Raw genomic sequence first — 15,018 nt, 5'->3', positions numbered from 1 at the left:
CTACCTGGGTGGCTCAGTCAGCTAAGCATCTGACTTTGGCTCAGGTCATGATCTCATGGGTTCATGGGTTTGAGCCCCACATCAGGCTCTGTGCAGACAGCTCAGAGCCTGGAGCCTGCTTCAGATTCTGTGTCTCCCTTGCTCTCTGCCCCTCCCCTGCTCATGCTCTGTCTCTGTCTCTCAAAATGAATAAACATTAAAAAAAAAAAAAGAAAATAACAAGTATTGGTAAGAATGCGCAGAAATTGTAAACTTCTTACACTACTAGTGGGAATGAAAATCATGCAGCTGCTTTGGAAAATAGCCTGACATTTCCTCGAAAGATTAAACACAGAATTACCATACAGCCCAGCACTTCTACTCATAGGTATATGGCCAAGAGAAGTGAAAACATATGTTCATATAAAAACTGATAATGGATGTTCATAGCAGCATTATTTATAATATCCAAAAGACAGAAACAACAGAAATGGGCAACCATATGTGGCATATCCATTGTTAAAAATAGGACAACAGGCCCCAGATAGAGTCACTTGTGTAAGCCTATTGTAACCAAAACAAAACCTAATTACAGTTTCAACTCTCCCAGAAATAGAATCTTAAGCCCATCAATCAGAAATCACCTGATTAGAACCAGTTTATTTGCCTGATAAACTGGGACATCCCCTAAAGGAAAGTAACTTTATGCAAACCAGTGTGTTTTTTGCTCACTATTACTTCCTTGTTCCTGCTCTCTTCTGCCTGTGAAAATCTTTCATTTATATTTTCAAGTCTTCCCTTCTGCCTATAAACGCCCTTTCTGTCTGCTACATTGGATGTTGCCTGATTTGAATTTATTTTTGTTCAAACAATCTCTTAAAATTTTTAATATGCCCCAACTTATCTTCTAACACCATGTGATGGAATATTATTTGGCCATAGAAAGGAATGAAGTGGTGACAGATGCTACAGCATAGAAGAACCTTGAAAGTATTATGCCAAGTGAAGGAGGCCAGTCACAAAAAAACACATATTGCATGATTCTATTTCTATGAAATGTCTAGAAAAGGCAAAAGCATGGAGACAAAAAGTAGATAAGTGGTTATTTAGGGCTGGGGGGGAATGTGGGGACTGGGGGAGTGATAGCTAATGGGCACAAGGTTTCTTTTGGAGCTGATGAAAGTGTTCTAAAAATGATTATGCCTATTGTTGCACAACTTTGTGGTATACTCACAACCACTGAATGGGACACCTAAAGTGGTGAATTGTGTAGAATATGAACTAAATCTCAGTAAACTTGTTATAAGAAAAAAGGAAAACTTTGCACCAGGTAATCTAGGTTTAACTCCCATCTCTGTCCCGGACTGGCTGTGTAACTTTACAAATGTTACTTAACTTGCATACGCCTCAGTCTCCCCGTAAATAAACGGCGATAATAATAGTTCCCATCTCACAGGGTTGTTGTAAGGGTTGAGAGCCAGTACGTGTAAAGGTCTGATAAAGAAAAAGTGTTATCACTTACTCTACTCTTAAGTATAGATTTCCAAATAAGTGCTCCTTCCCTGTGACCTTGAGGTCCGGTTCTATTTTCATGACTCTATTTGAAAGAGTAGGTGGTGGGCTCGTTCTACGGGGGGCTCTTCTTTTTAGAGAACCGTGGGAGAACAAAACCGAAACGAATCTGAAAGCAAAGGCATCTTCAGTCCGGCAACTTTCGCCTAGTTTGACCCTCTAGGCTTCCCGTTCCTTACTCCTCAGCACGCACGCGCAGGAGCCAGATGCCCTTTTCGTCTTCCTGCCTCTGTTACTTTGACAATGGCGGCTCGCGCTGTGGGGTTGTTGGCCAGTTTACCCCTATGTGCTCAGAGAAGTCAAGTGCTGCGTCCTATCCACAGGCTTCTCAGTTGCCCAAGAACTGTGGCCGCAGAAATTAAAAGAGAAGAGCAGTCGTCGGGGAGCGTGGAGACAGGTGATGGCGCCGTGTCCTCGGTTTGCTCTGTAGCCGCGACCCACCGCGGGCGAGGGAAGGGGGAAGAGACTGGGATCGCGGGCGAGCGCGTGGCCTGTGGACACGGCCGAGGAGCCTTTGGCAATAGGGTGAGGTTGTGTCCCATCCTCCTCTAATCTCACTAGGGGAACTTAGAGCCACCCGTTGCTCATGGTAGTAGTGGGGTGTGATGTTAATTCGGGGAGGCCTGTGCACAGTAATGAAGTTGTTTAAATCTTTGTGAAGTTCAGGCCACGAGCACAGTTTGCTTATATTTTATACTTTGATAAAATACAGTGATAACAGTGATGCCACATATCGGTCAGTTGCTTCATTCACAAATGTATCTGATTTACAAGCTGTTGGAGGACGGGTGTATTGAAGCATTAATGAGTTAACAGTATTCCCCGCTTCCGAATGTAGGATTCTGCCTGTGAAAATTATTGCCTTTTGCTTTATTCTTTTGGCCGTTTTAGTAACCTGGTAACGGGTTTGCATTCACTGGAACAGGCTGCCGACCCGGAGACGTTCTAAATTTATATGCTTCTTTGCGTATTATTGAAGCCCTGTTGTGACCCCCAAGAGCTGTATCTTCTTTACAATTTTTAAAACAATCTAGCAAAAAATGTTTCATTGTCTCCACTTAACAGGTGTAGAAAGAAGCTAAAAGAACCGAGCAACTTGTGTAAGGTTACATATCGAGTTAATTTAGATCTCGAGTGAATAGGCAAAATGTTTATTTCTACCATTTCTTGGAGCTGTAGTTTTAAGAGATAAAATTACTTCTGGTAGTAGTTTTATAGTAGACTGAACAAGTAAAATGTTCCCCCCTAAAATAAATGGTAGGATATTTCTTCTCCTCAGATTGTAAATAAAGGGTCTTGTTGACAGGGAGTGGAAGTGTTACTTAATATGACTTTTCATGGAAATACTGATTGGATTGTCTTTGGTAGAAGCTGCTTCTGTTAAAAATTCTTAAGTAACTCTGAAAATTTGAGTAAGAATTCTGCCAAAGAAGCTGTTTTAATTTAGCATCTGAATAGTGGTTTAAATTTGGGAGTATTTTCATATGCTCTTTGAGAAAATAGAACTCTGTAAAGTTGGTATGGAAGGAGTTATTACTCGTTTATAGATGAGAAAACAGGCTAGTCCAAGTGGCTAGCTCAAACTTATCCATCTATTAAGTAGCAGTGATAAGGAAAAAACCTGATTCCAAGGCTGTACTCTTCATTTAGTACAGCTTTGTTGTTTTTGTTAGAAAATGTGTCTCATTTTGTATCATATAACTGGCTAAATGTACAGGGACTCTTGTGTGCAACAAAATCATCATTTGAATTTCTTTTCCATTTTTAAAAAGAGAAGGAAGTAACTGCACCTTCCTATTTGACATAGCTTTCATTTGAGTAGTGGAAAAGAACCCCGATTTTAAGAGTAAGAATATATAGTGTATATAGTGTATTATACTCTTTGGGATGCAGGTGACAGAAGCTAAGTCAAATTAGCTTAAGTAGAAAGGGGAGAATGTACCAACCCATGTAACCAAACTCCAGAAAGAGCCAACTTCTTTAAGGTCAACAGGGTGGATATGGTCAATGTGCGGTAGTGTTTTCTTCAGCTGTTTTTTGGTGGCCTCCTTATCTCAGATTCTTCTGCATGGAGGCATGACCCCCAGCAGCTTCAAGTTTACATGCGTATAGCCTTTTCCAAAGGGAAGAATAAGATAATCTTATACCTAAATTTGAAGAATTCTGAGAAGGAGCTTTTGATTGATCACACCCCCACCTCTTGGACCAAGAGGAGCTTTCCAAAATAGTCTGATAATCTTAGTCTCTCCGAGGGGATGAGGGTCAGTATCCTAGGTAGGATAACAATATTGACAGCCCCCTACAACCTCATAGAGTGGTTTCCTGCCAGCTGGGGTGTGCTATCACTTAAACAAGGGGGACAGAGGCTAGGCAATCAGATAACAGATAGCATTCTAGAAGATGCTATCCAGCTTATTAGATATTTGATTTTGTGCAAGGTTTTTTTTCTTTTTTACCGGTAATGATACCTGCTCCATCACAAAGCTTATTCTGAGATTTGAAATAGAGCGTATTTGTAGAGGCTTGGAAAACTGAAGTGCTGCACGAACAGAGGGTTTGCTGTTAAGAGTTGAAGACAGCATTCAGGTTCTCATTAGTTTTCCTTCAGGCTGCAAATCCCGCTTAATCTACAGTAATTCTCTGTCAGCTTCTAGACCTTTTACCACTCCTCGCCAGGTGGTCTCTGTTTCATCAGTATCCTTCATATCCATTATGGCCACAGTAGAACATATACTCCGTACGTGGCCCGACCAGTAAATAGTAAAGAAATGCTGTTATCCCTTGAATTTGGGTTTTTAAGAACATTTGTTTCCATGAAGTTTGGAATTTTATAGATGTATATGTATCTGTTCATTCCCTGTGCACATCCCAGAGGTGAAGACGTCGCTTTGACTCATTTTGAGCTTTCATCAAATCAAACTTTTGGACCTCTTTTATGTAACTGCTACTAGGTTAATTTTCTTCCCCATTATGTCATTGTGTCTTTATTTATTTTTTTTTTTTTTAACGTGTACTTATTTTGAGAGAGAGAGAGCGAGCAAGCGAGCAGGGGAGGGGCAGAGAGAGAGGGAAACAGAGAATCCTGAGCAGGCTCCGCACTGTCTGCACGGAGCCCGGTGTGGGGCTGGAACTCATGAACCTGTGAGATCATGGCCTGAGCCGAAGTCAGGAGCCAGGCACTTAACCGACTGAACCACCCAGGTGCCCCGATGTTGTTTTCGATTTTAAGTGCAGGACAGTATTTAGTCTTAGTTTGTTTTTATTAAGTTTATGCTTACCAGATTATGTCATCAAGACCATTGAAATTGAGTCTGTCATAAAATATTGGCACTTACTACTTTTCAGTCTCAACTTTGTGTTATTCGTAGGTTTGGTAAACCTTTTATGAGGGAATGCATTTAAACTTCCTGAACTTTTTGTTCCCCCTTCACAACTTTGTCCTCATCATTTTTACCTACTGTTGTTCAGGCCAGAGCTGTAAATACTTTAGATTGTACCTCTCCCAGCTTTTTAAGCAGATTTCTTCATCTTTTATCAGACTTCTCTATCAATCTTAAATTCAGTCTCTCCTCTTAGTGATCAGCTGCAGGGATATACTTGCATAAAAATCAAAGACATCGTATGCAGATGATATTGCGGTATTGTTTGTAATAGTGACAGGAGGTAAACCATCTGAATATCAGTAGAGAATTGGCTAAACTGTGATAAATTAACAAGAATACTTACACAGTTACTTTTATTTTTTTTTTACACAGTTACTTTTAAAATGAGGTAGACATATACTGATACAGATATCCCCAGTGTATTAAATTTTTAAAGGCATATTATAAAACAATGTGAAATATGATTTTGGTAATTTTGTGTAAAAAATGTTTATCTGTGGAGAAATGCAAATATTTGTATATGCCTTAAAAATGTATGAAAACATAAGTACCAAACTTAATGGTTGAGTGTTATTAGGGGCAGAGAACTAGGGAAGGATTTATACTTAAACTTCATAAAATGTGATAATTTGACTTTATTTTTACAATAAGCATTTAGACAACTGTCTGGACTCCGTAAAAATCAGAGACAAGAATGTGTAAGTGGTAGTTACAAAGGGAAAAGTGGGTGAGGTGGTCTAGGCAGAGCCTATATCAAAAAAAAAAAAAAAAAAGAAGAAGAAGAAGAAGAAGGAAATAGGGACTAATTGGAAGGACTGTCAGTGGACTTGAGATCACAGTGAATAGTAATAGTCCCTGTCCTCAATATCTGGAAGACAGATATTCTTCCATATTGTTAAGTTATTACAACACCGTGAATTACGTTCTTTCACAGATGTTGAAGTAAGGTAATACGGAGGTGGAGGAGATACCTACCATGGAAAGTCAGAAGTCTTCGCAGACCTATGGGAGGATGAATGGGAGTGTTCGGGGCAGAAAATGAGAAGGTGGGCATTCCAGTCAGAGACAAGAAGATAGTCAAAGTTCACAGTGTGTGGGGTACCTTAAGTGAACACTGCAGAAGGAGGAAATGGTAGAAGGAAATGGTAGACATTGAAGAGGAGAGATGGGGCAAAATGCCAATAACTATCCCCATGCTGTTGGGTTTAGGCTTGATCTTGAATGCAGTAGGGAAGCTATTGAAAGGTTTGAAGCAGGGAAGTCAAAGAATGCGACTTTTTTTAAAAGATTGATTTATAAAGATCACTTTGGCACCAGAGAATGGCTTGAAAAGGAAAAGACCAGCGTGAATAAGACCATTTGAGGAATCCGGCTGTTGTGATACAGGCCTTGAAATAAGAGATTGATGTTAAAGAATTGGCATCCGGAATGGAGATGTGGACCCCTATTTAAGAGATGTATTTTCAGCATCTCGTACAGTGAAGGCAGGAATCAAACTCAGCATGTGTTTGATCAGTTAGAAACGTGGGGTATGTCAGGGCTAAGAGTTCTGTGGTGTGCCACTGGAGACTGCCTCCAGGCCTTTGCTAACGAACAGGGTTTAGGGTACAGCGAGCTCTTACTGCATTAACACACATTTCTCTGTCTTGTCCATGAGAATGTCTTGGAGTTTGCTGAGATCAAGGTACAGTGTGTTTGCAGTATTCCTTGATCTATCAGTTTTATAACCTTTTGAAAGGAGTCGAAAAGCATCTGCTGATTTCCATGTTATCAGTTATATTTTCTGTACTATTTAATCTCTTTGGAATTTTTTGTGGGTATTGTTACCAGACTTGGTGGTTTATAATCTCTAGAATCTACCATTCCAGATATTTAAAAGAAACACTTTTAGGCCACCCAACTAGAAGTTAAGTATCTTGGAGGAAAAAATATGTTGCTAAAATTCAGCATTTGGCCTTAATACACTCTTAGAACTCGAATGATTTTCTTTTTCCTTATGCTTGGTTGTTGATTCTTCGTTTGTGGTCAGTTGATTATTAATATCTAATTCTTGACTGTTACAGCTCTTGTCTTCATTTCCTGTGATGGTAAAGCCCCCAGCCCTAGTTTGGTTTTGAATGAAAAAAGAAATTACCCCCTATTTCTTTAGTAAAATTACCAAGAATTCTTAAGGACAGCAGCTGAGTTTGAAATTGGTTGATGTACCTGTGATACACAGCACAAGATAGTTGGTAACGCACTGTTAATTGTTTGAGCTAGATCAAGACCCATGACAAAGAAAAACAACAGTAACTTACTTTAATCCATTAAAGTTATTTTTTAAGTTTATTTATTTATTTTGAGAGAGAGAGTGGGGGAGGGGCAGAGAAGAAGAGAGAGGGAATCCCAAGCAGGTTCCACAATGTCTATGCAGAGCCTGACACGGGGCTCGAACCCATGAACCCTGAGATCATGACCTGGGCCGAAATCAAGAGTCTGACTAAGCCACCCAGGTGCCCCAATACGTTAAAGTTCTAAACTTCATTCTCATTTACACTCAGGTTTATAATAATTTCTTTTAGGCTTTGGTATGTTATAACCTTGTACAGGTTTTATATGTGTGTATTTGGGGTAGTGTTAAACGGGTGATTTTACGTTCTTGATTTGGCTTTTAAAACTTTGTGGATATTTCTCTTTTCAGTGCTCTGCATTGAATATAGTAAATCGAAACTGGGAAAGTGGACAGTATTAGTGATAATTACAGGAGAATGGTAAATGAAAATCGAAAGTAGTATAGCTTCATTCTTTTACAGGTGAAGAAGAAAGAAGATGAGATTTGGATAAAGTGGTTTTAGTCAGCTATAAAATCTGTATATACCTTATCAAAATATGCTTTACATTTTATATTTGTGTGTTTGTGTTTTTGTGTTGGAAATATTTTGTCTCATTCATAGGCTCTGAAGGCAGGACTCCCAAAAAGACATTCTCTGAGGTGCAGAAAGAAAGACGAGAACAGGCACAGCGAACCGTTTTGATACATTGTCCAAATAAAATCAGTGTAAAAAAGTTTCTAAAATATTTATCCCAACATGGACCTATTAATAATCATTTCTTCTATGAGAGCTTTGTAAGTATTTGAAAAACAGTCTGACATTCATGCTTTTGAAAGTTAAACGTTCCATTCATTATTTGCAGTATGGTAAAGTTAGATTCTCTTTTGATATCTTACCATCCCTCTTTAAATTTCTTTAATGATCTTTTTATAGGAGAATAAAAATCCTTATGGCATTATTACTATGGGATTATAAGTAATTTATAACTGACTGATTCCATTATTTGAATCCTTTAAGTAGTCTCTTATCTTATTGATAAAGTCCAAGGGGAGGGGATTTTTGTTTTGCCTTTTAATTTTCTCTTTCATCATTGTTTTCAGCTTCTGTTGACTCTTACCAGTTTATAGTGTTCCTTTTCTTAATCTGCTTGTAATGATTAAAACCAGTGCTTGTGTTAGAAGTGTATCATTTGTAAATTTAAAAAATCAATATTTTTTTAGTATTACAATAATTGTTTGGAAATTTGAGCAAAAATGCTATTTAAAATATATCAGTCTGAGATGTGTTCTGTTTTTTCTTACGTTTTTGGCATAGGGTCTTTATGCTGTTGTAGAATTTTGTCAAAAGGAAAGTGTAACTTCACTGCAGAATGGAACTCGTACTCCAAGTATGGGCACAGAGGCTGCAATTCCATTCAGATCACGTGTCTTCAATTTAAAGACGAAGAATCCGTCAAACCCAACTTCAGAACAGTCACGTGTACAATGTAGTATTCATGCACCTCCTTCTAGCAAGAAGCTTCTTGAGTTACTTTGTTATGCAGAAAGTGTAAGTTTGTAGGTATACTTCTCCAATATCTAAAAATATGTGTGTGTGTGTTTGACATTATTTTCTTTATTATAGGTTCTTATAAAATATTCAGACTACAGAATATGTTGAGTGAAAAGTGAAAGCAGTCCTTCCCCACTCTCCTCCCCCACACTCTGCTTGTATGCCTGGCAAGTAACCACAGTCTTACAGAGTTTTCAGCCTTTGGACTATTCAGGTTTTCTTTCTTCAGTCAACGTAATGGCATATAGTTGTACCCGGCATTTTTCTATAAATGTAAAAGTATCTTGGGGCACCTGGGTGGCTCGGTCAGTTGAGTTTCCAACTTCGGCTCAGGTCATGATCTCACAGTTCTTGAGTTCGAGCCCATATTGGGCTCACTGTGTCAGCTTGTTGGATCTTCTGTCCACATGCCCCCCCTGCTCCTGTCCCACTTGTGCTCTCTCAAAAATAAGAAGTATCTCAAAAAAAAAAAAAAAAACAAACCCAAAAAAACCTCATTTCTGACTTAATCTATTTTTGCTGCCCTAACATTGTTTATATTAGTTTTGGCTTTATCAGTTCATGTTTTTGATCAAAGTGCTATTTTTTGTTTTGATTTTCTAATTTTAAAAATTTTATTTCTAACCTTACACATTTTCTTTACTCTCTGTTACTTGTTTTTCTTGATTTAAACACATAGTTCAGTTATTTTCAATATTTTTTCCGAATATGGGCATTTAAAGCTATGATTTTTATTTTAAATACTCCAGGGGCGCCTGGGTGGCTCAGTCGGTTAAGCATCCGACTTCAGCTCAGGTCACAATCTCATGGTCCGTGAGTTCGAGCCCCGTGTCGGGCTCTGGGCTGATGGCTCGGAGCCTGGAGCCTGCTTCCAATTCTGTTTCTCCCTCTCTCTCTGCCCCTCCCCCGTTCACGCTCTGTCTTTCTCTATCTCAAAAATAAAAAAAAAAACGTTAAAAAAAAAAATTAAAAAAAAAATACTCCAGTGCACAGTTTCAAAAGGTGATGGATGTTTTTACCACCAGTTTTCTGGTGAAGATACAGGATTACTATTCTGAGGAGTTGAGGGATCTTGGGCCTTGGTTACCTGAAGCATTGCTTATTTCTTGTGTTTCCTGCCTTTAACATTGGTTCTTCTTCCTCCCCAACTTTGTTTAAATTTTTTTTTTTTTTTAACGTTTATTTATTTTTGAGACAGAGGGAGACAGAGCATGAATGGGGGAGGGGCAGAGAGAGAGGGAGACACAGAATCGGAAGCAGGCTCCAGGCTCTGAGCCATTAGCCCAGAGCCCGACCCGGGGCTCGAACTCCCGGATCATGAGATCGTGACCTGAGCTGAAGTCGGACGCTCTACCGACTGAGCCACCCAGGCGCCCCCCCAACTTTGTTTAAAATGTCTAGCTTTGTGGTTGTTTTGACCTCTTTCTGGAGCATTTTAACTACTTTCATTTTCCTGAAACAATACTTTATACATATTGCATAAGAAATGTAGTGGTTTTGATTTTTGCCGATGTCATCATTCCTCAGTCCTTTTTTTTTTTTGAAATTAATTTAACTATTTAACCCAATAAATCTAAAATATGCATTTCAGCATATAATCACTATACAGTTATTAATGAGATATTTTAGGTTTTTGTTTCAAAAAAATCATCAGATCTGGTGTGTATTTTGCACATACAGCACAACTCAGATCACACCAGCTACCTTGTCTCCATAATCCTCAAAGACATTGTGAGGGATATTTTCTCAGGGTGCGTAAGCTGTGGGCTTGAGTGTATTCTATTTAAATATTAAATACCCAGATTCCTTGAGTAGGTTAGAGACTTGGGCAGATGATCCCCACGTTATATGCAGACTGGTTGACTAACCATACTCCGGTTGACCATTAGCCGTAGAGACTCAGTAACCATTTGCCGAATAAATGGATCATGGTCTGGACTAGCAATTGACTCCTAAACTTGTTTCATCAGAATTACCTATACAACATACCAAAATTTTGCTTACTGGCCCCAACCACAGAGATGCTGACAATTTAGTTGTGGATTGAAGTGCCAACATTTGTATTTTTATTTTCATTTACTGATTTTTTTTATTTTTCTATGGTTTTATACTTTATTATTATCATCATCACTCCTCAGTCCTTTTTAAAGGATAATTTTTAAAACATCTGCTTTTAGGGGAAGGAAAAAAGTACATGTTTTTCAGCTCGGTCTCCAAAGCCATCGAATCTCTAGAAGTAAAATGCCAACTATCTTATGTGACCTGTACATTTTCTATATGTTGCTGCTTTTGTTTTGGCCAGCTAGATAGATGATCAGCTGAACACTCTGCTGAAGGAATTGCAGTTAACAGAGGAGAACACTAAGCTCCGATACCTCACCTGTTCTCTTATTGAAGATATAGCGGCTGCGTATTTCCTGGACTGTACTGTCAGACCCTTTGGCTCTTCGGTGAACAGTTTTGGGAAATTGGGATGTGACTTGGACATGTTTTTGGATCTGGATGAAATTGGAAAATTCAGCGCCAACAAGGTAATTGTATTGCTTTAGGTCACTAAAAGTAATCTTTGGACTTAATAAAATTATAACTTGATTTCTAAACTTTAATAAACATTGTGGGTAAAGAATATGGTCTATTTGATATTAACTCTTTGGAATTGTAAAGTCTTTCTTCGTATCAGTGTAACGTAGAATAATTTTTTGTGACTATTCTACACATAATAAAATGATTATTTTTTCCATGGGTTCTGAAGTTTTTCCATTAGGCCGAGGTTATTCATTGTCTTACTCAAATGATCTGTATCTTAACTAATTTTTTTTAATCTGTGTGATCTAGTTATTGAAATATTTTGAAATCTCATGATGTTTGTTTGGTTTTGTTAATTTCTCCTAGGAATTCTTTTGATTTTTGTTTTGTTCAAAGGCTGTGTTAGCAACGTGTAGGTATATAGGTGTATGATTATTATATCTTCTGACTGGGTTCATTTATCATTAAATTATGTCTTTTATCTCTATACATGCTTTTTCCTTAAATTCTTTTTTGGTAAGATGACCACTTGTTACTTCCTTCATGTATCTTCTGTATCTTCATTTTCAGCCTTTATACATGCTCTTGTATTTTGAATATCTCTGATGAATAGCAGATCACTGAATTTTGTGCTTTTACTCTGATCTTGAGTCTTTGAAGTCAATGTGTTTATTCATTATTACTGATAATTTTTGAGTTCATTTTTACTGTGTTATTTTTTATTTATGTTTTTCAGTGCTTTATCTTTGCTTTTCATTTCCTTTTCCTTCCTCCTATTGGAGTCCTGCTTTTTTTAAAAAAAATAAAGCTGAAGTACAGTTGACACAACGTTACATAAGTCTTAGGTGTACAGTACTTAAAAAGATCATATGTTATGCTGTCCTCACCACAAGTGTCTGTCCTGTCACATCTGTCACCATACAATGCTCTTGCAGTACCAGTGACTGTATTCTCTGTCCTCTACCTTTTATTCCTGTGGATTACTGCTTTATTCCTGCCTCATCCCACTTTCTCCTCTTCGAGTTTGGAAATTATATATTCCATTCAGTTCTTATTAACATGCATATGTAACAGGTAAAGTGAACCAGTGTCTCTGCCATTCTCCCACACAATATAAGGGATGCTTTCATTTAGTTACAACTTGGAAAAGGCTTCTGTGTGTTTATAAAATGTAGGTTTTTATAAACCTCTGTCTTCTCTTACGTATTTCAAACTAGGAATCTTCTCTACGTGGATGTCCAGTTGACACTTGAACCTACCATTTTGAAAATAAAACTTTTTTCATTCTTTGTAGATACTCTTGGTGAGTTTTTATGAAAGTTCTTAGGTATGTTTCACATGTTAATTAGTGGCATTTTCGTTTTCCTGATATTTGCCATCTTCTTTGATTCTAAGTTATCTCTCATATCTCCCCCTTTATGTACATCCTCAAAGCTATAGTGACACAGTTCCTTATAAACTCTCACTTAGATTAATGTCACAGTATGCTGTTTTCTACCTCTTATTTCTTGTGTCGTGTCTTGGTTTTCCATCTTCGGGCCGTACTGGAGTTATCCTAAAAGACTGATTGGATCTTCTCACAGACATAGAATGGGTCTTCTCGTTAGCATAGTATTGAAATGATCTGTCTCTTAATTAATTTTAGTAACGATTTCTCATTAAATGTCTTTGTATACCCAGTGTTCCAATCACATCATTTAATTACCAAATTATAAGGCACTTTCAGAACATGAATACTGGCCAATATGTCTCTTCAGTGGGGAGTGCTCTTTCCCACTATTCCCTGACTGCCATTTCCTGGTAGTTTTCAAAGGCCAGTTCTTACTCTGCGTTCTTGACACCATCTTGATTTTTTTTCTTCTCAGAATTAATTACTCTTTTTTTTGTAGTATCTTGCTCATATTTCTGTTTGCAGATTCCTCCTATGTTATGTTTAGTTAGTGGCTGATATATTCCTCCCACTATATCATAAGCTAGGGCAGGGCAGCAACCATGTCTGTTCATTTTCTTATCCCACACAGTGCCTGGCATAACTCAATGTGTTCTGCTCAGTATATACTTACTGAATTAAAGTAATACAAAACACATAAAAATGAAATGGATCATTCTTAGTAAGACTAACATGTACTTGAAATTGTATTAAATTCCTGGCAGGGATACTTAAGTTGTGCTAGGTTATTTTTATTTTAAGTAAAAGACTTTGCTAAATAATCAAGGAGTGTAATAATATATTGTAATGGCTAAAGCCCAGGCTCTAGAGCCAAATTGCAGAAGAGTAATTCTTCTACTTACTGGCTGTGTGATCCTCAATAAGTTATTTTGGTCTTCTCTGCCTAGATTTTTCTAGCTGTGAGATTGGGTTGGTGCTATAGCACCTGGCTCGTGGAGTGCCGGAGGGCTTCATCGAGCTAATACATGTGAAGCACGTAGGACGGTGCTCAGCGTGTAATAAGTGTTCCAATGTTGATCACCATCAGCAGCCATATTACTGGTTATTTCATTATTATGCAAGTAGGAAACACACAGTTTTTTCCGTTGGAGGCAGAGGTGAGCGTTGGAAACTTTTAGTTGGGTCTTAGATCTCTGAAATACAGAGGTATTCCAGAAAGATGTTTTCAAAGACAGTGCTCCAATCTCACTAAGCAATCTGATGTTTTTTGGTATGTAGGTTTAACTAATGAGATGTATTATACATGTGTACCTTGAAATATGTGCGTGTTTAAGATTATAATAGCTTTGCTACTAGAAATATTAAGAATGAAATGTAATGAAAACCAAAAGCACTTTTAAATTCATCTACTTCATGAAAGAGTCTCTTGGACAGCTTTGTGCAATTGTGCACTCTCCTTCCTCTCCTCTTGGTTTGTGTCTCCTTTGGCACACCACCTTGCTTTATAATTCTGGGTGCTTATTTTATTCAGTCCGAGTTGAGGGAAGTTAGGAAGAGTGTGTTAGACTCTTGTATGTCTTTTAGCACTATGTAGAATATTTTGTGCATCACAGGCACTAGAAAGAGATGATTTGCTAATGAGTAAAGGAAAGTTATTTAGCAACTAAATTGTAAACTTTCATGTTTCTTAATGTGTGAACGATGCTCACAAGTGAAATGTGCTGCCTAAGGTATCACAAAGATCATTTTAGTACAAAATTTAAAAAAAAAATTTTTAATGTTTATTTATTTTTGAGAGAGAGACAGGGTGCGAGTAGGGGAGGGGAAGAGAGAGAGGGAGACACAGAATCCGAAGCACGCTCCAGGCTCTGCCCTGACACCCCCCAGAGCCCGAAGTGGGGCTCAAACTCGCAAACCACGAGATCGTAACCTGAGCCGAAGTCCGATGCTTAACCGACTGAGCCAGCCAGGCACCTCAGTACAAAATTTTAAGCTAAAATCTTGCTCTTTTTCTAATAGGGTTTTTCTTTTTCTGATAGGGTTTTATGTATTACAGGATTTAGGTAACAGAAGTAAAAATTGGTGGCCAAGTCCTATCCTGTTCTCTAAATTATTGCTGTGGGCAAGGTGCTGACTTTGTGTTTTATTTTTATGAGATATTGGCATAATACCAGAGTAATTAGGAAGAACATAAAATTTTTTTAAAAATTTATCTGAAACAAAGAGGTGGCAGAGGAATAGCAAAATTAGTAAGAAATGTTTATTGCTTTGGCCGTCTGAGAAATTTATCTTATTTTTATTTGTT

The 15,018-nt window shown here is 37.9% G+C and overlaps 1 protein-coding gene across 1 annotated transcript in view; it reads left to right on the top strand.

Moving 5' to 3' along the window:
* Positions 1 to 1,763: 1,763 nt before the first annotated feature.
* MTPAP (mitochondrial poly(A) polymerase) overlaps positions 1,764 to 15,018 on the top strand; it is a 31,998-nt gene continuing 18,743 nt past the window's right edge. The window contains exons 1-4 of the mRNA XM_019465237.2: positions 1,764 to 1,948; positions 7,868 to 8,040; positions 8,561 to 8,794; positions 11,104 to 11,328. Coding sequence (XP_019320782.1) covers positions 1,795 to 1,948; positions 7,868 to 8,040; positions 8,561 to 8,794; positions 11,104 to 11,328 — 786 coding nt within the window. The 5' untranslated portion in view covers positions 1,764 to 1,794. The remainder of the gene's footprint in view (positions 1,949 to 7,867; positions 8,041 to 8,560; positions 8,795 to 11,103; positions 11,329 to 15,018) is intronic.

Source organism: Panthera pardus, unplaced genomic scaffold (genome assembly GCF_024362965.1).
Source record: "Panthera pardus isolate Hobbes unplaced genomic scaffold, ASM2436296v1 HiC_scaffold_6, whole genome shotgun sequence".
NCBI lineage: Eukaryota > Metazoa > Chordata > Mammalia > Carnivora > Felidae > Panthera > Panthera pardus.
Note: the sequence above shows the minus strand (reverse complement) of the source record. Positions and strands in the feature narration are given on the sequence as shown.